General features: G+C 46.4%; 1 protein-coding gene across 6 annotated transcripts in view; it reads left to right on the top strand.

The window, feature by feature from the left end:
- LIN52 (lin-52 DREAM MuvB core complex component) overlaps positions 1–25,213 on the top strand; it is a 208,304-nt gene that overhangs the window by 111,311 nt on the left and 71,780 nt on the right. The window contains exons 7-8 of one of the 6 annotated variants that reach the window (XR_010839493.1): positions 4,730–4,988; positions 5,350–7,392. The exons of 1 other annotated variant lie outside the window; for it this stretch is intronic. Coding sequence is in view for 2 of the 5 variants with exons in the window: in XM_059055921.2 (XP_058911904.1) it covers positions 5,350–5,405 (56 nt within the window). In the remaining 3 variants the exon portion in view is untranslated. Of the gene's footprint in view, positions 1–3,671; positions 3,691–4,729; positions 4,989–5,349; positions 7,670–25,213 lie in introns of those variants that run through there. 4 more of the 6 variants (XR_009334370.2, XM_059055921.2, XM_067028102.1 and 1 more) reach the window with 4 other exon arrangements.

Genomic DNA, 25,213 nt, shown 5'->3' with positions numbered 1-25,213 from the left:
TACCCCTTTTTCACGTCTTTATTGTAGTTGAAATAACTAGTGTACACAAGCATATTGGCTTTTTTTTTTTTTTAAGCTAAATGACCAGTGTTATGTTTTGCTTGACAACAACTGGGGCAGAATTCTGGTTCTGTAACAGTCCCCCCTCTCTCCATTAGTGGCGTGCCCATTCAGTCCTCGTCTTTCATATTCTAGTAAGTTATTTTGCTCTCACTGTTTAACAGAAATCAAACAAACAAAAATCCTTGCATACCTTGTTCCATTGGAGAATTTTAATGTTTTTCACTTTATCACTGTAAAACCCAGGGCAGTTTTATAACTTTTTTGTACGTAGCTGTTATGTGTAAGGCAATCTGTCTTTAAGCAGGAATAAATTACTCTAAACGAAATGAATCCTAGATAATTTTCCCATCAAGTATCTTGTTGCTTAAATAAACTTCTTGTTTGACATGAAAGAAAGAGTCATACAGTAGCTAGCATTAACAGAATGCCTGTGTGACCCTTGTATTAATCCCATCTTGAACAGATGAGGTGACTGAAACACAGAGATATGACTTGGGTGACTTGCTCGCAGTGGTTCAGGCTCAGTGTAGGAGCTGGGGTTTGAATCCAAGCCTGTCCAATGCTAAAAGCCCTGCTCTTGGGAATTCCTTTGTGTTCCAGTGGTTAGGACTCCACGCTTTCATTGCTGGGGGCCCGGGTTCAATCCCTGGTCAGGGAACTAGGGTCCTGCAAGCTGCACAGCGCAGCCTAAATGAATGAATGAATGAATGAATGAATGCAAGCCCTGCTCTTCTCACAGCGTTATGCTGTCTCCTTTGTTTCCTGGCCACTCAGAGTCTCCTAAACAGCCTGTTGTTGCTTTTCAGGATGTGAGAGAACCATCCACCTCGCTAATGTTTTTAATTATATTGATTTAATTATATTGAGGCACAATATAAATATTTAAAGTAGCTTGCATTGGAACTGCAAACCAAATGCTATGAGTTTCTTCCATTTCATTAAAAGTTACTTAATCTTTACATTGTTCCCTATATTAAAGCCAAGCAGAATTTTATCAGGCAATTGCCTCAAAGTTATAATCTGGAAAATATTTCTGTAATGAAACCCATATGTCATGGGTGAAAGGTGCAAAGCCCTGGCATAGAGGGTTGGTCTCGTGAGAGATTCTGCACCCAATCTTGTTAAGCAGGGTGCCTCTGGTAATCCCTCGTGCCCTCACTGGTGAGAAATCAGTCTGTACCACTGAATCTTTTTCAACCAGCCACTGGAAGATTTACTGCAGAGAAGGCAGTTTGGGGATAGTCATTGTGGAAAGGGAGCCAGAGGCAAGGCTAAATGTAGGATGGAGGAATTGGAGAGTCTAAAGAAGAGATTACATTAAAGCACACACCAGCTTCACAGCAAGCAGGATGGAGTCCTCCCTTCAGCCCTGACCTCTCTAAAGTATACCCAGGTATTTACAGCTGCTGTGAACCTGACAGCCCTAGGGAAACTATGAAGGGGTGTTAGAAACTGCATCAACCTGGAAGTTGATTATAGTTTATCCATTTGCTGTCTTTAGATGTGTCCCCTGTCCCACACTCTGCAGCAGTTCACATGTTCACCTTTTGGTGAGAGTCTTGACTGTGGCTTTCTCAGTTTATGGTCTGTGCCTAGCATAGGAGGGCCTGTAAATCATGACTTGATGTGGAGGTCATGCTTCTCTTCTGCAGAGCAGACACTGGTGGCTGATGACCAGTGGATCCCTGTTAGCGTAGTGATTCGACTGTGGTAGCAGTGTTGCCTTCCTGTTGAATCTTGTAATCCTAGAGATTCAATCCAGAACCAGAAAATAGTTAAGAAATGATGTTGACTCCAGATAAAACTTTCTCTAGCAATTTTATGGTCCCCAGGATGGTCTTCTAACACATCGTGGGAAAAGAGAACCAGGAGAGAAGGCAGGAATTGGAAGTGCCAAGCTGAAGAGTATGTAATCTTAGCCTGGTCATTAGTGCAAGAATTATACCAAGTGGTAACTGTTGGGAAGAAGGGATGGAACTAGGCAGGAGGACATAGTGTCCTCTGTCAGCAAGCATAGACTTCTCTAAAGGTTTTTTCCCAAAGAGATTTGAAATCCTTGGTGGGAGTTTTTTAGTAAAACACATTTACATTATAAACCCTACTGGAAGGGGTGTGTGTGTCTGTGTGTGTGTCTGTGTAGAAGAGGAATACAGAATAGTAGCAGAAGGCTGTCTCCCTACTCCTAATGGGATTTTGTAGCAGCATGTGTGAGTTTGTTTCAGAAGTCAAAAACGAACAGATGTTGGTATAAATTACCTCTGTGTCTGATGTCTTGCAAATTAAAAGCGCGGTTGGCATCGCTAAACAATTTCACTAGGTTTGGTGGGGGGGTGTAGTTAGCGGGTGGTGATTACTATAGCAGGTCGGTAAGAATCTTCACATTGCAGTAGAACGGGAGAGCCAAGGATAAAGAGATGAGGAATAATGTAAGGGGTATATGAATTAATCAGAGATGTTAACATCTCTGATGACAAGTGAACAGGAGGGCATGTGCTCTGGAGCAGCCCCTGACCCACAGCAATTTCTCTGTGCACAAAAATGGGTTGGTGCTTAGGATGTGATTTATAGGGCACAGCCCTCTTTTAGGGAGCAGCTAGCTATGTCACAAATTCATATATCTCCTATATAGGACCAGCAAGTAGGAAAACTTTCTCCCCTCCCACATAAAAGATGATGTCTTTTGAATTCCTTCTACTTTTACAGTGGTTTGCTGCAGCTCTGTGTACTTAGATTAGGTTGAAGGGGGAGGAATGACTGAGTGGAAGGGGGGTTGTTAAAAAGGATTGGTTAAATTCAAGGAGAGCTTGCCACCGAGAGACTTTGGAATATCCATTTTTTTTCCTTTTAAATCCTTTTGATCCCTCGAATAGATTGGGTCTTGTAAAATTTTAAGTCTTAAAATATTGGTCATTCTCCCATTTGGGGAAAAAAAGAGCAAAGAATTGTGGGACATGAAGGACAGTAGGCAGAAATAATTAGTAAGATCAGTACAGTGCTCCTGGCCCAGGATTTTTGGAACAGGGCTCTGTTCTACCCAGCCGAGTATTGTATTACCCAAGTCTGATTTCCAGAGCACCTGCTTCTAGCCACTTTGCAGGATCATTTGATACTGTGTTTAAATTCATTAATAAGCACTGGAGAGTAGGCAGAAAACCTATCCAAGGAGGAATAAGTGATGCGACCCACTCTGGCCAAAAGTATAAGTCAATTCCTATAGATCAGGCTGAGGGAAAAGATTCCAAGGAATGGGATTTTCGAGATTGCTAGCCTCCCTTATCACAATTCATTCACTTATTCACTTAGGAAATACTGCATGCAAGAGAAGCAATAGACTACTTACCCTCCTCTGAAAGGTGCTGTGTTAATAATACCACTATACCAAGCATGATCATGGCTGAATACCCAAGAGGGCGGGGCACGTGGCATTAATATGCTACTCATTTTACAGATGAAGAAACTGAGGCGCAGAGATCTTTCCCAACTCAAGGTCTCGTCCAGCTGATAAATATTAGAGTTGGAACTTAAACTGAATTCAGATCCTGTGTTCTCTGAAAGAAATCCATGCTCCCTCTCCTGGGCAATAAAATACTTGTTTGGATTTCTTCTAGAGTAGTTAGTCCTTTGTCCCTGGATCTCTCCATGAATCTGGTACTACTTCCATCAAGCGAAATGACTTTTCTTGCCAAATAAGCAAGGTAAATTTTAAAAGAATCCCACAATGTAGAGAATGGAGCAATGAGGGTCACTAACAAGTCTTATTGTTTGTCTGTGAAATGGAAGGAAACTAACTTTACTGTGTTCCTACTTGGTTCTAGTTCTTTTGTATATTATCATTCATCCAGCCAACATTTATTCAGTAGATACCGGGTCCAGCACTATGCTAGGTGCTGATGATAAAAAGAATAGTAAAACACAATCTCTGCCCTCAGTTCTTCGACTTCTGTGGAGGAAGACAAGTGTATCAACAAGTAATTGCAAGTCTTATAGGAACTTTGTATGTATGGGATTTGGCGTAAACCCACTAAGGAAGGAATGGTCAGTTTGATTTGGGCCGGGGTACGGTTGAGGGCACATGAGACAAGCCCAATGCTGGAGCTTCCATTCCTAGTTAATGGGATTTCCTTTCCCTTTGTTAGAGCTTTGGAACTTGTGAAAGATGGGGAATGTATCCACTGCAGTTACCAAAATCTTTCCTGGTTACAAAGTTTGTATTGTTTTATTTCTTCCTTGTACAAATAAACCAAGAACTATTAAATGTAGGTGGTGGGGTGTGGGAGTGGGAGCCCATTCATCTAGCACCACTTGCTCTGCACCGGGGAAAGGAAGCAAGGAGGCTAGGGTAAAGGTCCTTCTCACCCCTGCAGGTGCCTCCCTAGCCACCTCACTCCTTTGGCCAAGATGGAGACAGGTCCTTGGAAGCCACAGGGCACCATAGCCTGCTGTGTGTTCACTGCATGGTTCCAGAAGACTTCTGGCCCCGAGGCCAGCCATCGGAAACTTTCAGCACTGTTACATCCATTTAAGAGACATAAAAAGATGATCTTGTGGGGATGAGGATGAAGGGGGTTATGCCACGTACAATTTTTGAGGATTTGCTTGACAGAGCTAAAATGGGGGGCTTCTGGAGTGGGTCTTGTAACTGAGAAATGTTTTACTTTCATTTCAGAGCCTCATATGTAGGAAAGTAGCTGTATAAACCCTCTTGTAACTACAGCATTCAAAGATTGATGGTGCTGAAAGTGAGATAAAGACACATAAACCTTGCCTGGCTATATTAAATATCTAAGGACTGACAATGCCAAGAGAGAGAAGACCAAAGCTCTATACACCCTACTTTATTACTCCATCCACAGATAAACTGCACTGAGGGAATAGAAACCCCATTACATTACAGTATCCAGGGACTACCACTGCTGAGAGATGGGGTAAATGATCTCTAATTTTGATTTGAGATTATAAATGTCCAGTGACCAACAATCCAGAAAAGACTCTAATCTAATCTTGGTTGGATTTTAGCTTCCAAGAGCAAACCCAAGGGTAAATGATAAAGATTTCCCCAGTTGGCCTGCGCGTTATAGTAATTACCAACTTCAGAACAGTTTTGTACAGTTTGTTGTCAACAGTGGTTTGTTTTTCTCCCATTTTGGAAGTTAGTAGAGATTGAATCTGTTATGGTAGCAACTTCGTATACAATTTAAATCAATCTGCATTCTTAAATTGAGTCTTCCTGTGAAGGCTTCTTCAGATTTTAGGTCTTCATTTATCTTTATTGCTTTGTGATTCCAGCCAGAGAGATGACACGGGGGAAATTCCTCAACATTCTAGAGAAGCCCAAGAAGTAGCAGCTGCTTGTGGACAGGATGCCCTGGGGACTGGAACTGTGCTTCCCTCCCAGTGCAGTTCTGATGACGCGTACCTCACTGCTTCCTGACCAGAGGCCGGAGGGTGCACCTCCAGGACTGACCCTCTCCCCTGCTCCTGGCACTCTGCGCTTCTGAGCACATTCGGCGGCAAGAGAAGAATCTGCTCTACCCAAGGATCAGTGGTGCAGTTATTCATTCAGCTTCTGGACTGTGACCGTCTCAGCTTCGGATGTTGGTAACACCAGAAGGTATATCGTTCTCAAAGGTCAAAGTCCTGCTTTCTCGTTTCCGGAAATGATTCTGGAGCTCCAGGATCTTACAGTTGATTTGATTCAGTGATAGCAAAGTCATTTGAGACGTGTTGATGGGACAAGTTCTTTTGAATTGTACTTGATCTCTTAGGAGGTGTTTATGTTGCAAGGAGACCAGAGACCAATTAGATTCTGGACCAGACCATGCAGCTTGACCTGCAAGCTCACCACTGTATACTAGGTTCCAGGAATCCCCAGCTGGAGAAATGCTTTTAAAATTCTACATCTCTCAAGAGAGTCCCATCCCCCAGTGCCTTCCATTCCCCACCTCCCAGCCCCCACCATCAGTCTGACTCCAGGGAAGGGGATCCCTGTGAATCAAGTCCCTCCTGGGATTAGCTTATACAGTGAAAGGCATATGTAGGGTTGCATTGGGTTCTAGACCTCCAGACCAACTTAAAGGTGACAGAAAGGACTTTTGAGTTCTAGTTAATCTGTTACAGATTCAAGCGAGAAAGTCAGTATGGCCTGAAAGATAGGAGAAGGGGACTGCTTGCAGGAGTTCCCATTTGATTAAAAACTAGAAACTCTACTTGACCTTAAAGGAATGTGCTGTGGAATGGTGGCAATGTTTTGCCCCCCTTGTCCCATCTCACAGCACAGATTAGATATTCCACCCATGTGACAGAAACACACACACACACAAGAAAAAGAGAATTTCCTGACTTTACAAATCTTATGGAGCTCTTTGCCAGTTATCTGTCTCTATGTTAAAACGTGAAAATCTAGCCCGTGGGTAAAATTGATTATACATGTTCTCCTTATTTTGTCTTATAAGCCAGCCCCCAGCTTCTGTTGTTTGTAGAAGTACATGGGGTTTCCTAAACTTTATGAAAAGAACATCCATGTGGCAGTAGTATGTTGGTGTTTGGACACAAGGAATGTTGTGGTCAAGGTTTTGGTCCTGAGTGTCTGCTAGGGCACAAAACTATTCAGTTTAATAGCTGGTTCATTAACCATTTTCTGACACTTCTGCCTTGTTTCCCATGCTAGAGTTAATGTTGGATTTTTCTCTCATTTGCACCATTTGACCATCCATGCAATTTTACCTATTGATAAGTGGGGTGGAATTTAACACAAGACATAAAGGAGAGTATGAGAAGGAAAACATTCTGCTTGGGTACTATATAGAAGGTTAGGCTATAGAGGCTTTGATTTTAAGTAAAGCTTATTATTGACATTCCTTTATCTTAAATGCGGTTAAAGAGTGTAAAAGATGGGGAGAGAGAGAAAGGGGGGTGTGCAAAAACTAGTGCCATAATGTCAAATTCTAACTTTGCTCTGTTTTTGAGAGTTGATGACGTCAGGCACTTCTGAGTGCTTGGGGAAATTGAGAAACATATGGAGAACATTGGGATACCTCCCCCAAACCAACTCCAGTCCGAAAACTGAAGCTATGTAGTTGGTTTTTTGGTCTGCTTTGGCCTCTTCCTTTTACTGTCATCTTATTCACCAGCACTTAATGTAAGTAGATGTTTTAGAATTGTGATATTTATTGGTTTTTATTTGCCGTCCTTAGAGATGTTAATGATGTATTTTTATATTGATAATATAAATTTATGTACAATGTGTGCATGTATGTATTTCAGGGTGTTAGAGGACTGTACTTTGTATATGATGGTTTCTATGTCATCATAATAAATATTTCCCCTTTATAGGAGAGTGAGATTTCCTCAAAAAGCCAACTTGCACATTTAAAGCATAGACCTCGTCAGAAAGCACAGCTATAATGGCAGATGACCCACTATCTTCCCTTTACTATCACAGTGGGTGGTGTGGGGCTTTATGGTCATCTACTGCGTGGTCTCTAGCTGCCACTCTGTCCTACCAGCCACCCAGCTCATTACTGCTCAACTCCCTAAACAGTGTTTAAAAATCTTTAATACCTCGCCTCCTCTACTAATAAAGTCTAGATCCATCATCCTGGCATTTAAAACTCTCTACATCTAATCCTAATCAACCCTCCAGTTTGGTTTCCTTTCTCTCCAGTATATGAAGTCTCTGTTCCAGTTAATCCGAACAGTTCCCAATTCCTCACTTACATGCCTTTGTTCTTGCCATTGAGTTCCTAGAAAGTCTTGCATCCTTTTCCTACACATCAAACTATCCTTCCTGTAAACCCCACATGATCCAGCTGAACATAATCCTTCCCCCTCCATTCCTACAGCATTTATGTATACCTCCTTATGACTCTTATTACTACAATCCACCGTATATTTAAGTCATCTGAGTACATGTCTTAATTGCCCCGCTAAATTATCTGCTCTCTGAGATTGTGGCTGTCTCCCACACATCTAGTTCTTTGTCAGCGTCTTCTTTGAACTGGGGGTTCATGACCTACCTGTTTGCATGCTTCCAGTTAAACATGACAGATCAAAAACAAATATTTCTCTGCCACCTGCTAAAACCATTAGTAAGCATTTCTTTACAACTCTGTTCAGGAACTAAAGAGGAAGTGCTAATCAGTACTACTGCTTTCACCCACTGATAGTTTACCTGCTCCAGACCAGAGCATGCCCTTTTAGAAAAAACATTCCCGTTTAAGGAAAGCAAAATTGCTTAGCGTCATTGATTCAGCATTGTTTCCCAAGAGGACATCTGGGTGGACTGTAGATTTCTCTGATCTAGAAAAGCATGGCTGGTTGATTGACTGAAAAGGTACAGCATGACAAATATGCTGCTCTAAATCTTTAGAGATGATTTTTCTCATAAATAAGTATCATTTGCCTACAGGTTTGTCTTCTCTTTTCTTTTGCTGTTCCAAATACCATCCATGCCTCCATCCGTTGCCCGTGAGCAGCACCAGTCCTGAGAAGCATAGCACTGGTGCCTGGAGGCACATTTTCAAATTCTTATTCTAAGCTGTTCTCACCAACGGTCTCATTGCTTCTTGCTCTCTTCTGTCTCTCAGGTTTTAGGCCTCAGCTGTTTTGCTTGGCTTTCTTTTCATTGTTGGAGTAGTAGAAGTTCACAGGCTATCAACTGCATTGATATCAAAATGCTAGCATTAATTTATCTTTTTGTTACCTACTTATTGTATTTTTTTAAATGGACAACTGCGAACTGCTCCTTGTTTTTGGTCCTCCGGCTGCAGGTTATTTTAGCTCCTCTGTCTTCTGAACTCACCCAAATCAGAGCAGTGAAAATGAAGCTGGTGAAAGTCATTCCATTGCCCCTGTGGCTTCCGAAGGGTGTTTGGACTTCCATAAGGGCTTTATAATAAAGCCAAGGAATTTCATTTTCAGTGGGATGCTCTGGTCCCTTCTGTTTCCTCCAGGATTAAGGCATCACAGGAAGGTAAATGCAGAGCAGGAAGGGAGGAAATGTGGGCAGTGGGCCACCGTGATGGTTCCAGGGATCAGATAACAGAGTTTCATACCAGCTCTCAACTTCTGCACAAACTCCATCTCCAAGCATTTGGTTATGTTCTACAGTTTCTGTTTTCTTCATCCTTTGAGAACTACAGGACTACCTGCCCTTGCATGGGCTTCATTTCACCAGAGGACCTTGTACCCACCCCAACCCCAAAGAATGGGCAATGAGTGGTCTCTCCCAGTGCGTGAAGTTCTGACTGGCCGGTAACTGACTTTTCCTATCTATTTAGGCTCTGGGGCACTTTAGGGATGTGTCCCTGACTCTGCTTAAAGAGGCCACTGGCCTTCCCACCCTTTGCCTAACAATTTCTTCCCGAGCAGCAGTGGTTGGGGGCTTCAGGTGGCACCAGGTGCACCGTGAGGCTCCCGAATGCTGGCAGAGCCTGTTAATTAGCACATGAACACCCCAATGCTCCATTAGACGGGCCAGGCATTTGGAACCTTCCCCTCCTGTGGGCCCCTTCCTCCTAATGAGAGCTGGAAGAAGGGCCCTCACAAAACATTGCCTCAGAATAATATTCCGCTTTGTCCCCACCAGTAACCAGGGCTGACAGGATCACTCTGTCCATTTCTCTCCTAATTAGCACAATTCCAGCATAGCCTGAGCCAGCAAATGGAGAAAAGCGATCAAAAGCGATCGGACAACCGTACCGAATCGCAAACACAAAGAGGGCCATTCCCTGTAATTAGGTGAGACAATTCCTCAGTCTTTTCTCGGCTGGAGTTTGCTGCTAAGACTCTTGCTGTTTGGGTCCCAGCAACACAAGTTACATGCCTCCCTGGGACACTAATAAGCCCCAAATTGTCTTCCGCTTCACACAACTCTAACCAGAAGACAGATGCGGGGGGAGGGGGCACAGTGAGGGGACAGGGTCTCTAAACAAGCAGCTGCTGCAGTCTTTCCCCAACTCCAAGAAGTAGACACTGGGGCTGAGGGCAGAGAGGGAAGAGGTAGTTGGCTTGAGAGAACTGCCCTGGGTACCGTCTGGTCCCTGAGCTGGGGCTGAAGCACTGAGAATTCCTGACCCTCAGGGGATGCCCACCTTGCCTTGTTCATTTCCCACCTTCTGCCTTTTGTCTCCATTTGATCTCCTCATCCCACCTCAGTGGTCCACAATGGTGGCATCACGGGCAGCTATAACTATGGCACCATCCCTGGAACTACATCGAAGCCCTATTCAACAGTAGTTATGATCTCAAGGATAGCAAACCCACAGCACGTGCGTGAATTCTGCTCTCAGAGAGCTCATGACCTGGAAGGGGCCCTCGCTTCCAGCACCCATCACCTCTTCCCCATCCCCTGCCTGCTATCTCCATTCTCTATCCTGGAAGATTCCTGGTTTTTAAAACAGAAAAGTGGCCCATCAGCTGCCAGGGCAAGAAGCCACAACTGGCCATCCTCCATGTGGCTCAGAGGTTGGCCATTTAATAAACAGAAACAGCTCCCCACAGGATTACAGCCCATTACAGGGATTACTGGGGGTGATCTAGCCATGAACTTGGTCAGGGACAAACGAATGCAGAGGAGAGGAGCAGCTGGAATCTCAGTTAAACTCAAGCTCTGAGCTGAGTTGGACTCATACACATTTTCATCTTTATCCTGCCCTCTGCTTTGTGTTTTGATCTGTACTTGATGCTTCTGAAAGTGACCTCCAAAACCAGAAAACACTCAATTATCTAGACTCCAAGGAGCCAGAAAACCCAAGTAATCAAAGTTGCTTTGTTGTTTTCCACCTTCTCTATCCGAGACACGGAGAGGTAATAAGATTTGACTATTTAACTAACTTTCGAGAGATGTCAAAGAATTGATCCAAATTTGTTCAGTCTCCTATAGTTTCTTTGGTTATAAACAGAACTCACAACAGTATCTGGCACATAATAGGTGCTTAATAAGGATTTGTTGAAAGAAAGGATGAACTGCCATGATACTCAGTGTTCATAGCCTTGTTGCTGGTCTAAGGTATAGTAAGTGCTTGGATTTGAGGGAGAGGAAGGATGGGCTTGTGCAAGTCACTTCTGTCTGAGCCTCAGTGTCCTCAGGACCTCTTCCGTTTTAAAGAAGCAGCCTAGCATCATGGATAAGAGCAAGACCCTGATGTCAGGCTGCCTGAGTCCAAATCTTGTTTCTGCCATCTGCTAGCTATGCGACTTTGGGTAAATTGCTTAACCTCTCTGTGCCTTAGTTTACCCATTTATGGAATGGGTCCAATGCACCTAACTCCTACGGTTATTGTGGAGATTAAATTAGTACTTGCAAGTGTTTAGAACAGTGCATAGCATATCTTACCCTAATTTTTAATTATATGCATAGTTGTTAAAAATTGATAATCCTTAAAGGGAAAATATGATAACTTTTGATTACCTTGAATAGTCAGTTAAGCCAAAAACCCATTTCTCAACTCTTCAGGAGAACCGACAGTTTACTGACTACTCCTGCCCCCATCCTTCCGCCCTCTGAGGCAGACTGAGCTGGTATGGACACGCAGCAAATACCACTGTTGACTGCACAGACAATGGCCATTGAAGATCATCTGTTGCTGATAAGCAAGGGAGGGAAAGGTATTCTTTGTGACGTTGACAGGTTTCTGAGCTGATGTTGAGCTTGGCATAAGCCTTGAGTCATCGTGCCTCGCTAGTCTTGGTGGTCCTAATATATTCTAAGCATCCATGGTATTCTAGTCACTGCACAGGAGTGCTCCTTCCTGTTTTGCTCTGTCCTTCCATCCCCTGCCCCCAACCCTCCACCCCTATTCCCGTTGCTCCCTTTCCAGGGCTGAGCGAGGTCCACTTGGGCCTGGGGTCCCGGGGCAGCCTCTTCTCAGCTTCTTCCTCTCTGGGAGTCTATGGAGAACAGCCTGGCCTTACTCCACAGCCCGAGGCCTCAGGGTCAAGCAGGGCTAAAGGTCACATCCCAGGACCTTCCCAGATGCAGCTGAGCCAGCCCAAGCCAGCGGCTCCACACAAAGGAGCAGCTGAGAAGAGTCAAGTTGGAAAAGTCAGTGACTTGAGACTGAGTGGAAATGAGAAACACTGACTGCAGCCACTGGCAAAGCCCGGGGCAGGGCCAGGAGGGTACGCAAGGGTCAGAACCAGAAGCGGTCTCTGAGGAATAGGGTGACTTGTGGGAAAGCAAGCTCCCGACAGCTTCTTCCTTGGCTCCTGATCCCTTCCATCTGTCTCTGCTGCTGCTGCCTCCATCATCTTACTGCTGTCATCAGCCCTGCTTACCCAAACCAACTGGCCCAAAGGTCCTTCAAACCTGTAACTATTGAGTATATTATGGTGCATTCACATAGTGAACCATTGTGCAGCCACTTAGTAGGTTTGCAGAGAGGTTACAGTATCACGGGAGAAATGATTTGTCATAAGAGTAAGTGAAAATAGCAAGATTATAAAAATAGAAAGATTATTAAAAATTATCAATGCAGCACGATCTCCACTATGTGGGGGAGGAAATAGACCAAGGTGGTAAGAGTGCTTGCTGCCTGGTTGGAGGATTATGGGTAATTTTCATTTTCCTTTACATTTTCCAAACTCTGTACAGAAGCATGTGTTGCTTCCATAACACAGGAAGGAAAAAACCTCTGGAGCTGGGTGTATAGGTATACAAGTCTTAAACTGCCCTATCAGCCTAGCCTGTCAACATGCATGTGTGCATGCATACACACACACACACACACACACTCAGTTCATTGATGACATTTGTTTATTGTAATGACGTTAGATCTTGTGTTTGAAAATGTCAATCTGTAAACCTTTAAGTATTTACTGAGCACCTAAAGCATCCAGCCCTGCCCTAGACTTTCTACTCCGTCACATGTAATGTGGATAAAAACTACTTGTTCCCTAACCATACCCAGTCCCATGGCCCATCCCTCCTCATTACTCCATAGAGCCTTTGCTCTGGAACAGAAAAATCTTCACTCAGTACGTGTTTGGTCAGAGTTGCAAAATAACTTTGTCATCAGTCCATCCCTACACTGAGAAAAATATATCCACCTAATTTTGCTGTAGACGCTTTAGGCTGAATTTCCCCTAAAATTAGAACGCTGGGGCATGTAAAATACGACTTCATATATTGTGTTTGTGAGAGTTTCATTCTCTGCTTTCTTCCTGCTCACTTTCCCCTTCCCAATTGGGAGAGAAGGAAAAAAAGATGACGTAGGGGGCAGAGGAGTAGGCATGGATCAGAACAGAGCCCGGAGTGACACCCATATTTTCATCACAGACAGCCAGAAAAAGGAACTGCACCATCGAGAAAGGGAATGAAGTCTTTCCTGCAAGCTGGGATCTGAGGGACTCAAGGGATGTGTAGGTGGTTCTCACCTTTATGGGCAGACAAGTGTGTAAATAAAGTCAGTTTCTCTGTGAGATGAGATACAGAGTCATGGAACTGATAAAGAAAAGATGAAAGCATCAGGGCCAGAGGACATACAAAAATCATGGAGAAGAGTGGACTTTGTCCCCGAGGAATGACTCATTCATCCCAGCCTCAGGAGGCTGGAATATACGAGCCCAGGCATCTGATTAGGCCTTGGAGGGTCCAAAGGAGTCTTGCTTCTCGTTTTCCTTCAGCAGAAATAGATGTCATGATGAGAAAGAAAAATTTTGTGCCTGCCACACCCACTCCCTCCTCCACTTCGCCAGTATGTGCACTTGTCCATCCTGTTTCCCAGAGAGGTGCTATTTTCTGTCCAGCTCAGGGTGCAAAACAAAGGGAAAGTGTCAACCATGTGCAGACCTGAATCCTGCCTAACCGTTCCGTTAGCTCTGGGGCTTTTAGCATGAGGAGCTGTGTCGGCCAGACCTGATCAGCCCTCCGAAGAAGAAGGGGAGAACTCCAGAACAGACAGCTGAAGCCGTTGTTACAACATGAGGATTGCAGGGCAGGCAACACTTCACAACATCACCAAAGATTGATGCAAATTGGTTTGGTTCTGACCCTGTCACACCAGGAAGGATAATGATTCTAGCAGTGCCGGGCATGGGAGGGGACACGTGGTGGGAGCCGGGAGAATTGGTGTCTCACTTTGCATCTTCATTAATGATCTGAAAGACAGGGGTAAACAGCATGCTAATGAAACCTGCAGATGATTGGTGTTACAAACCCCAGAGAGGACAGAGAAATAGCACGCCAAGAACCAGAGAGCTTAGAAATATGGGCAGGAGATTGTCAAATGAGATTCGCCCTAGGAAAATGAAAGTCGGCATGTCAGGAAGGGATGATGGAGGTGCCTCTGGGTGGTGGACCACAAACCTGGAAAGCAGAGATGGGGGGCAGGGTCAGGCGGCTGAGTGAGGGGATAAGGTTTGGGGTGTGTTGGGGAGACAGAGGAGCTGGCCTTGAGGACCCAGGGGAAAAATAACCTGGTGTGTTCCTGGCAGGACTGACTACAGCAAGAAGTCTGAGGCCAACGGTGTGTGCAGCCTGGGGGCCACGCGGGTTGCTCTGGCCTGTTGACCTGTGTCAGCTCCTGGGCCTCCTGCAAGGCTGGGCTCTGACTTCACAGCCACACGCTGTGCCTATTTGCACTCGTCACTGAGGCTAAAAATGCCATTTTGACCTGAATGACTAAAATGAAACAAGCCAAAACACACTTTTAAACTTTGCCCAAAATGATTGGGAACGGGATATTCAAAAGCAGAGGAAAGAAAAATTTCCCCCATCTTCAGTGGTTTCCCATTCAATAAGCATGGCTTGGAGGTGTAACTTACTTGTATTAAGTGCAAAAGTCTTAAGGATACATACATACAGTTCAGTGATTTTTTTTCCCTTGAGCAAATCACTTAACCTTGCCAAGCCTGGGTATAACTGCAGTACATATCTCATAACTGTATTGAGAGGATTAAATAAGATAGAATATAGAAGGTAAGGCCTCTGGCACATAGTAAGTAAGCACTCAGAGGTGAGTGATTATTATTACTGTTGGTTACTCTCTAATTTTATTCACTGTGTTTTCCTCTTAACTTCCCCAAGTAAATTATAAACTTCTTAAAGTCAGGGACTGTCTTAAAATTCTTTTTCAGTGCATGGATGCCAGGGGAAAAAAAAAAAAAAACCTTCTTTGGTGGATTGATATGCTAGAATTCTCTTTTATTTTTATTTATTCATTTATTTATTTTCCGGTACGCGGGCCTCTCACTGTTGTGGCCTCTCCTGCTGCGGAGCACAGGCTCCGGATGCGCAGGCTCAGCGGCCATGGCTCACGGGCCCAGCCGCTCCGCGGCATGTGGGATCTTCCCGGACCTGGGCACGAACCCGTGTCCCTTGCATCGGCAGGCAGACTCCCAACCACTGCGCCACCAGGGAAGCCCTAGAATTCTCTTTTAATATGAATAATTTTGTTCTTACCCAACCCAGATCTACTTTCAGTGAAATCTTTCTTCAGAATGGAACAAAACCAAAAAAAGAAACAAAGAAAACCAGGTAAAATCCTGATATCACAGAGGTTTTTTGAGACAAACATTCCCCATGAGATTACGCTAACAACACAGGCACTGTCTGGTGAAATCTTAAGCCAAAGGAAGAGAGCCCAGCCTGATGATTAAGACTCCAATCAGGTTTGAACTAGGGTGGCTAACTGTGCAGTTCACTTGGGACTCAGGGGTTTCCTGGGACAAGGGACAGTCCAGCTAATGTGATGGTTGGTCACTCTAGTTTGAATCCAGGCTCTGCTACTTGATAGCTTTGTGGCCTCGGGTAGGATTCTTAGCCTTGTTGAACTTGGTTTATTCTCCAGTTAAAGGGGGAACATATTGTCTTCACCAAGTTGTTAGAAGGATCAAATGAGGTACCCTTGCTAATACTAGCAATGGTAGTATTAGCAGTGTGTTTGACACATAATAAATGCCCAGTAGATGTTGACATAAACTGTCAGAATCCATGTAAAGAAAGTTTAAAAATAGGCACAAATGGGGCTTCCCTGGTGGCGCAGTGGTTGAGAGTCCGCCTGCCAATGCAGGAGACACGGGTTCGTGCCCCGGTCCGGGAAGATCCCACATGCCGCGGAGCGGCTGGGCTCGTGAGCCATGGCCGCTGAGCCTGCACGTCCGGAGCCTGTGCTCCGCCACGGGAGAGGCCACAGCAGTGAGAGGCCCGCATACTGCAAAAAAAAAAAAAAAGAAAAGAAAAAATAGGCACAAATGAGTTTATGATGATAGAAATCAGAAGAGTGGTTACTTGTGTCAGGAGACTTGCTAGGAAGGAAGTGGAGGGAGCCTTCTGCAGGGCTAGATATGTTCTAGTGGGCAAGTACTGAGCTTTATAGCCTGTTTGAGGCAAACATGATATTTGGGTTACCAAGGAGGAAATTAAAAGAAATTTATTTTTTATGGGGTAAATTAAACAAAAATCCTCTGGGACCTTTAGTTGTTCTTGCCTCTTCCTTATACCTACCTGCTCCACCCTACAAAACAAAGACTTCTGTTTTCCTAGGCTCACCTGTCCTCCCAGCCTCCATTCATGTAGACACACTTTTGATGTCATTGTCATATGGCCTTGATTTGAAAACCATGTTATGGTTCTTTGCTTGGCTTTGTCCCTGCCTCCTTTTCTGATATGAGCTACTCTCCCCTTCACAGCCAGTGGGGGCACATAGTTTCCCAAGAGGACTCTCAAAGCTGACTCCCCACCCCTACCTCAGAGCCCCACTGCTGTGACTGTGAAGTCACCAAGTCCTTGTGACCTTCAGAAATACACAGGCTTTGTTAATTCCACTCCCAGGGATACATCCAACGGAAGTGAGTGCTGACTTCCACCAAAAGATGTGCAAGAATGTTGGCAGCGACTTTATTCATACGAGTCAAAAATTGGCAGAAACCCAAATGTCCATCAATAGGAGAAAGAAGAAATAAATTGTCATATATTCCTACAATGGAATGCCGTTGGCAATAAAGAACAAACTACTGTACTGCCTCAGAATAACGTGGATGGATCTCGCAAACAAGAATGAGGAGACATTTAAGGCAGGCACAGAAGTGCATTCTGTATGATTCCACTTGTATGAAGTTCTAGAACAGGTGAAACTAACCTAGGGTGGGAGAGGTCAGAATAGTGGTTACCTTGGGTATTGACTGGGAAGGGGCACGAGGAGCCTTCTAAGGTGTTGGAAATATTCTCTATTTGATCTGAGTAGTGGTTACACAGGAGTAGATGTGTGAGTGTGTGTGTGAACATTCATCAAGCTGTACATTTAATAGTTATGTGCTGGGGACTTCCCTGGTGGTGCAGAGGTTAAGAATCTGCCTGCCAATTCAGAGGACATGGGTTCGAGCCCTGGTCCAGGAAGATCCCACATGCCACAGAGCAACTAAGCCCGTGTGCCACAACTACTGAGCCTGTGCTCTAGAGCCTGCAAGCCACAACTACTGAGCCCGTGCGCCTAGAGCCCGTGCTCCTCAACAAGGAAGCCACCGCAATGAGAAGCCCACGCACCACCACAACGAAGAGTAGCCCCCACTCGCCACAACTAAAGAAAGCCCGCACGCAGCAACAAAGACCCAACACAGCCAAAAATAAATAATTAATAAATTAATTAATTTTTAAAAGATAGCTAATGTGCTTTACTGTGTGTCAACTATGCCTCAGTTTAAACAAATGAATTTAGGGTTCTCTGAGCCTCTAAAGGGAAATTGATAAAAGCTACCACAGCCCCATGGAGGTGATTTGGGGCAATAACACAGGAGAATCATCTGGCTTCCGGGCTATGGAGTCAGAAGGAAGTATAGAGGATGGTCAACGTGTTCCTTTGGCAGCTACCTTCCACGCTCCACCAGCAACTGAGCATAAGGGCCTAGGGGCTGTGGTCTGGGCCCTCACTCTGTGACTTTGTTATGGGGGCGGGCTGTCAGTCAAGCTCCAAGGGTCCCTGACATCTCAATGCTTGACTCTTTTGTGAGGGAACATCATTCTCTACACCCTGCTCTGTGAATTCAGTCCCGAGGCTGTGGGCTGCTCCAGGGCCAGGAACTGGTCTGTGCTTCCTTCTTGTTCCAGAACGTGACACATCTTAGGCTCTCAGTGCACCGTTGCCAAATGGATGCCTGAATCCATGGCCTCCTGTCACCTACAGCGTTATATAATTCTCCCCAGCTGGAAGTGACCACTGAGCTCAAAGCCAAAGATGTGCTTTTTGACACATGGGTTATTCAGGTGACCTTTCCTAAAAGAATTGGCATTCCAGGTAAGCTACTGGCATCCCTGACTTGCTTCCATCCAGTGCAGTTCCAATACTGCCAGAAAAGACCTCCAGTTGTCTCTATAACCAAGCTTCCTAGCACCATCCACTCCTAGCAAAGAGGCTGTGTCTATCTATACTGTAGGAAACTGAGTTATCAGTGGTGCTGATGGTAGTCTCTCTGGGTTTGGTAATTCCCTTAGATGGAGGCTGGGATGGCTGGGCTGTTTGGTTCCTCGAAGAGGTTTCTGTGCTATCCAAACAGGTAGCCATTAGCCACATAAATTCCGTTTAAATTAAAAATAAATAAAATTCAGTTCATTACTCTAGTCACATTTAAAGAGCTCAGTAGCCACACATGGCTACTGACTGCCATACTGGGCAGTGCAGAGCTACATACATTTCCATCATCATAGAAAGTTGTATTTGGCACTAGACGGATCATCTTCAAACCCTCTTGGAACCATTGCGGGAGGGAAGGAAGGAACTAAGTAGGATTGGACCCTTACCCCCAGTTCAAAGAGAGTCACTCTGCCTATGAATTCAGATTTCAAGTTAGAATTCATTTGGAAAAAAAAGTTCTTTTGCTTTTTAATTTTACAATGCTTTTTGGAAAGATAACAAATACAAACCATACTTAAAATAAGCGCATTGTAAAAATAAATAATTTTAAAATAATTACAATAAGCACACTGTGAAAAATAACATCTTCTTCCCATCCTCTGACTCTCAGGCTACTGGTTACCAGCTTGTGGGAGCTACACCATGTCCTACATCTTGTTTTCCCACTTAATTTTTCTTGGATCTTGTTCAGGTTGGTACATACAGATTTCACAGCTACACATCCCACGGTATGGATGTACCATAATTCATTTAGCCAGCGCCTATGATGGACATTTAGGTTGCTTCCAACCTTCTGCTACTACAGACTATGTTGTGATAAACAAATATCCTTGTATTTAAATCTTTGTGCGTATACAGATATGTCCTTAGAATAGATGCCTGGTGAGGGAACTGCTTGCTCAAAGGCCATGTGCATTTTTAATTCTAATATTATATATATATATATATATATATATATATATATATATATATATTGCTGAATTGACCCCTTAAAATGGTCTTTTCCCCACCACCTCAACAGTGCTCTTACCAGGCATACAGGTCTCCTCCAGAATAACAGTGGCTTCTCTTGGGAGAGGGCTCCATTGCCTCCCCACCACCCATCCCACCCACTTACCTTTCCTTCTTGTCAGTCCTTCTTTTTTTTTTTTTTTTTGTGGTACGTGGGCCTCTCACTGTTGTGGCCTCTCCCGCCGTGGAGCACAGGCTCCTGATGCGCAGGCTCAGCGGCCACGGCTCACGGGCCCAGCCGCTCCGCGGCATGTGGGATCTTCCCGGACCGGGGCACGAACCCGTGTCCCCTGCATCGGCAGGCGGATTCTCAACCACTGCGCCACCAGGGAAGCCCTGTCGGTCCATCTTGCTGCCAAGAGTGGTTGGCATCTGCCCGAGCATTCACCAGGCCCCCAGGTACTGGCCTAAATCCTTTACTTAAATGTCTCCTGCCTCATGGACTCTGCAACACTCTCGTGAGGTAGCTACTATTATTCCCATTTTACAGATGAGAAGCCTGAGACTTACTGATTAACTAACTCGTTCATGGTCACCTAGCTGGTTAGTAGCAGAGCTGGGATTTAGCCCCAGGTCTATCTCACTTCAAAGCCTGGGCTTCTTGGGGAACCAGTAGGCTTCCCCACACCCCACTCCCGTGCCCCTCCTCCCTGCATGGACACCAGGTGCTCCCCTGTCCCTGTTAATAGCCATCCTCCTCTCTTCAGTGTCTGCCTCTGTGCCCGTGAGCCCTCCACTCCTGCTCGCTCCCTCCTTCCTGGGGTCAAGGCCCACTCCTCTCTCTGTGACCGTCCTTCACCAGGAAACCAGTGCCTTGGTTTCCTCTATTCTTGGCCTTGGGACCACCTCACCTGACCTGCTGGGTCGGCCCATCCCGCCCCCAGGTGATCACCTTGGCCTTCAGGGCTGGGGAGGGAGAAAGCAACGGCTTCCGTCACCTGACCCTGCTCAGCCAATTCGCGAAGACAAGATGTCAAGTTAATGAGCCTGTGGGCCTCTAATTAGCTGTCAATTACCTCAAATTAATCAACTCCTCGCCTAATTAAGCACTGTCGGCAGGTGGGCACAAAGCGGACCATTGTGTGGGAGCCCTGAGAAAAGCCGGGCTGGCAAACTTGGTTAGGATCAGCGCTGTTCATCGTTCTTGTCTCCCCACCGGCCAGCACTGGGCGGCTCTGCCCACCGCTGCCCCTAGGCACCGGGACCCGGGGACCTCCGGGGCAGCGGGGGGTGGGGGACGGCGCTTCGTGAAGGGAGGTGCAGAGCTTGGAGGCAGGTGGGACTTCTTCAGGGAAGTGGGGCAGCGAGAGCTGTGTGGCCGGGCAGAGGAGGGTCGTGGCGAAGGGGACGGAGGCAGGTCCAAGGGACCAGCCCCTGGCGCTCATCGGAGCCGGGGCGGGGGCTGGGCTCAGAGCTGGGCAAAGTGGAGGCCAGGTCATGGCCGAGAGTTCAGGCCTGTGCGGCCGGGCAGCCTGGCTTCCAGTCCTGGCCCTGCCGCTTGTGAGCTCTCTGACCCCAGAAAGTGACTTCACTTCTGTGAGCCACACTTTCCATCATTGCAAACAATGCGAATAACTTCTTAAGAGCTCTTATCAGGCCTTTGTGAGGATTAAATGAGGTTGTGCCTCTGAAGCACATGCCACGCTGTCAGTGTTCGGTGGATTTAGTAGTAGTGACGGTGGAGGTGGGTGAACCGCTCAAGCTATGTACTGTGTCCCCAGATTCTGAGCCCCCAGGCTGCAGTGCACCCCTGATAAATGTGAGTGTGCTGCTGAAGACAGGCTGGGTGCTGGATTCTGAGATGTCCCGGCTACAACCTCCTCTCCACCCCTTCGCATCTCCCAGCACCTTTGAGGCGGCATCCAATGAGCCCTGGGTGCCCCATGGAGCTCAGATGAGGGGACCACAAGTCTCTGACTAGTGACCAGGAAGAAGAGAGCACATAAGGACCCCTCTCCCCTTGGGTCTTGGGGCTGCAGAGCCTAGAGAAGAAGTTGTCTCCCGGCAGCCCCCAGGCACTGAACTCATGCCCTGGCCATGGTCCTGGAGGCTGAACTTGTACCCACTTTTCTTAGTACAGGGCAGGGTGAGGCTGGGGGCCGGCTGGGTAGATCTTTGCTCCCACTGAGGGCCAAATGCCTCCACACACAGGCCTGGTCTGTCCCCTCCCCCACTCCAACCATTCCTTGTAATCAACCCACCAGGTTTCCCATCTGTACCCACCATCTCAATCCTGGCACAGGACACCCTCTCCCTGCCTCCTGGGGCAATGGAGGTCCTCAGTCTCGCATCTGAAAGCTTGGAAGTATCTTCCCTCTCCCTGTTTAAATCACTCAGTCATTTAGCAACATTTATTGTGCCTACTAATTAAAGCTCACAGTGTAAAGGGGAGATGGTTGGATAAACACAGATCGTTAATGCATGCACTAGAGATGTGAGGAACAGAAGGGGGCTAGGATTTATTATGTACCTACGGTATGCTGGCAGAAGTGGCAAAGCCGGATGTGGGTGCCCGTACCTCTGGCTCCTGTCCACGAGGAGAGATCAGGTCTGTGCCCTGGGATGGAGGTGGGGATGTGGGGGCGGTGGGGCGGCAGGTGTATGCTACCTCCATCTGGGCCTGGGCAGGTAAGGCCTCCCAGGGAAAGGGAAACTGGAGCTGAGGTTTGAAGGAAGCAATGTATTCTGGATGAAGGCAACAGCACATGTGAAGGTCCAGAGGCATGCAAAGGATATGGAGAGTTCAGCAAATAGAGATTTCCTGAGTACTCGAGAGCAGCCACAGCAGATGCTCACTGCGCAGTGAGGAAGAGCAGGATCTCAGAGGGCCTTCAAATAAGGCCTTTCTAGTAGGGATTTGGGGACCCCTGGGAAGACTTAACCTAAACTCTGACCCCTCCTAGGGGAACTGAATTCCACAGCCATCGAATCCATAATTTAACCAAATGAAGCTGCTTGTGTGGCTCCAGAAGGAAAGAGAAGTATGGGGGAGTGGGCCTTCCTAAAACCAGTGAAATCATACCATTTCTGTGTTCTACCTTCCCGGAGAACGGCCTGCTTCCCTCCCTTCTCTACCCCAGAGCACCTAGACTGGAACAAGTGCCCAGTAAAGCTAGTAAAATAGTGCAGAATGTAATTTGTTTCTCCCTACCACATACTGACATGTACATGGATGCAGGAACTTGCTTTAAGCTCAGATGTATTTATCCCACCGGAAAATTTGGATCTGAGACTAAGAGTTCCATCTGAGCTTGAGTGGAGGAGACATAAGTTTGGGGGCTGAAGGGTGGCTGTGGGACTGAGGATCATAGCCAGGCTGCAGGGAGGAGAAAGGAAGCAGCAGCACTTAGGAGAAGCTGTGGTTCCCATCTTTCCGGGGCCCGCCCTATCTCAGATCCCACAAGGCTCGCACATCCTTGTGGTCCTTTCTTACTTAAGCAAGTTCAGGTATCTGTACCTGCACCCCACCGAGAGTTCCCCACCCCAAAGCACCCTGATATATACCGGCCTGGAACAGCCAGAGGAGCCCCAGCACTCAGGTGGAAATGCATCTGACAGACCAGCCAAGGCAGTGGTTCCAGTGGAGCCATAGGAGCACCCAAGTCCGGGGATATTCCCACAGAATTGGGGGCTGGTAGATGGTTTTATTACACAAACAGTGCAGAAGCCCAGTGTGTGAGAGAGACAACGAATACATTACACCTGTACGTACTGTTATGTTTAATGTTTACATTCATGTTTATCAAGCTAGATAGTACATAAACACAGTTTTAAAACCAAGCAAAGGGCTTCCCTGGTGGCACAGTGGTTGAGAGTCCGCCTGCCGATGCAGGAGACACGGGTTCGTGCCCCGGTCCGGGAAGATCCCACGTGCTGCGGAGCGGCTGGGCCCGTGAGCCATGGCCGCTGAGCCTGCGCGTCCGGAGCCTGTGCTCCGCAACGGGAGAGGCCACAGTGAGAGGCCCGCATACCACAAAAAAAAAAAAAAAAAAAAAAAAAAAAAAAAAAAAAAAAAAAAAAACACCAAGCAAATACAAAGGGATATAGAATAAGATGTAGGCTTCCCTCACACCCCTGTTCTCCAGCCTTCTGATTTCCTTTCGCACAATCAACCAGCAACCAGTTTTTCAGATACCCTTTCAGAGATTAAAAAAAATATTTTAATATACATATCTTTTCTCTTTCACAAGTGGCAGTAAAATATACTGTTCTGCAGCTTCCTTTTCATACTAATATTGTCTTGGAGATTGTTCTAGCTCAAAATGTGTAATAACAGCCTCATAGTATTCCATTGCCTGAATGTGTACTTTTATTTTTTTTAAAGTTATACAAAATCATCACAGCCAAAAGGAGGCTAACGAGACATGATGACTTGATTTCCTATGATCTTCTGGGACAGAAAAAAAGATAAAGTGAAAACTAAGGAAATATGAATAAAGCACAGACTTTAGCTATTAAAGTATCAATCTTGGTTCATTAACAAGTTTACCATACTAGGGAGTTCCCTGGTGGCCTAGTGGTTAGGATTCCGGGCTTTTAATGCCAGGCGGGGTTCAGTCCCTAGTCGGGGAACTGAGATCCCAAAAGCCGTGCAGCGCAGCAACAAAACAAACAAAACAAAACAAAAAAGGTACACCATACTAATGTCAGATGTTGATAATGGGGGCATTTGGGTGTGGGGTTTATGAGAGCTCTGTACAATCTTCACAACTTCTCTACACGTTTAAACCTGTTCTAAAAATGTTTATTTTAAAATAATTTTAAAACATACAGATGTTGAGGTTAACAAAGTATCACTTCATGCAAAAGACTTAATGACTGCCCGATAGTGCTGGGTCATTATGTAGGTTCCTTAGTCAAACGAGGGAAATAAATGTACTTCCCTGAGGGAATGTGTGAATTGTTTTACATTTTCAAAGGGTTGTTTGAGATGAAAATGGTGGAACCACCGGCTTAGTCCCACCATGTCGGTTTACCAGGGGGAAACGGAGGCTAGAAAAGGTGTGACTCGAGCCGGACTATCACCTCAGGTTCTTCCAAGCCCCACGCAGGCACCGGGCTGGTTAGCACTCGCTGCCCACACTGGGCGAATACCTCCCGGGTCTGCTGGGTCAGCAGTGGGTAAGACGTCCAGCCGTGTCCTCCCTCCTGGGAGGTAATTTCATTTTAACAGGCTGACATACAAGCTGAAGGAAAGACGCTCTAACGATGGATGTCAGGCACTGGTCAGCAGGGGAAGCCTCTTAGGACCCTTGGCATCCCTCCCCTTGATGCCTCCTAGGAGGGCGGACTGGGCGTGGGCTCGCAGGACCCCCGCGACCTCAGCGCTGCCTCCTGCGTCGCCGCCCTTCCCAGGGCTATCCGCGCCTTCACCACTAGAGGGAGCCGCGAGCGGCCCCGCGGCGCCCGGCCGTTCCTCCCAGGCCCGGCCCTTCACCGCAGATCAGGCTTCGCCAGGCGAGGCTCCGGCAAGCCCGGGCCCCTTCCAGTCCTCAAGCCTCAAGCCCGCCTGCCCTCTGCCGCCCGACCTCGTGCAGGTGCCCAGCACCCAGAACTTCACCGAGGGGCGCATGCTCAGCCCCGCTACCCAACCCTCTGAAAACCTTCCTGTGCTTCAGCTCCCATTTTATAAATGAGGACCCAGAGAGGGTAACAGTCATGCCCAGGGTGACACAGCTAACGTTTGGCAGAACGAGATGCCCAGGCGCCTGGTTCTGAGCTCCTTGCCTCAGGGGTTCTCCCTCAAAGGGTCTCAAACCCCCTCACTGTAGCCTTCTATCCAGGTGGGGAAA

Source organism: Kogia breviceps, chromosome 3, assembly GCF_026419965.1.
Source record: "Kogia breviceps isolate mKogBre1 chromosome 3, mKogBre1 haplotype 1, whole genome shotgun sequence".
Lineage (NCBI taxonomy): Eukaryota > Metazoa > Chordata > Mammalia > Artiodactyla > Physeteridae > Kogia > Kogia breviceps.
The sequence above is the reverse complement of the archived record's forward strand: the minus strand, read 5'-3'. Positions and strand labels throughout refer to the sequence as shown.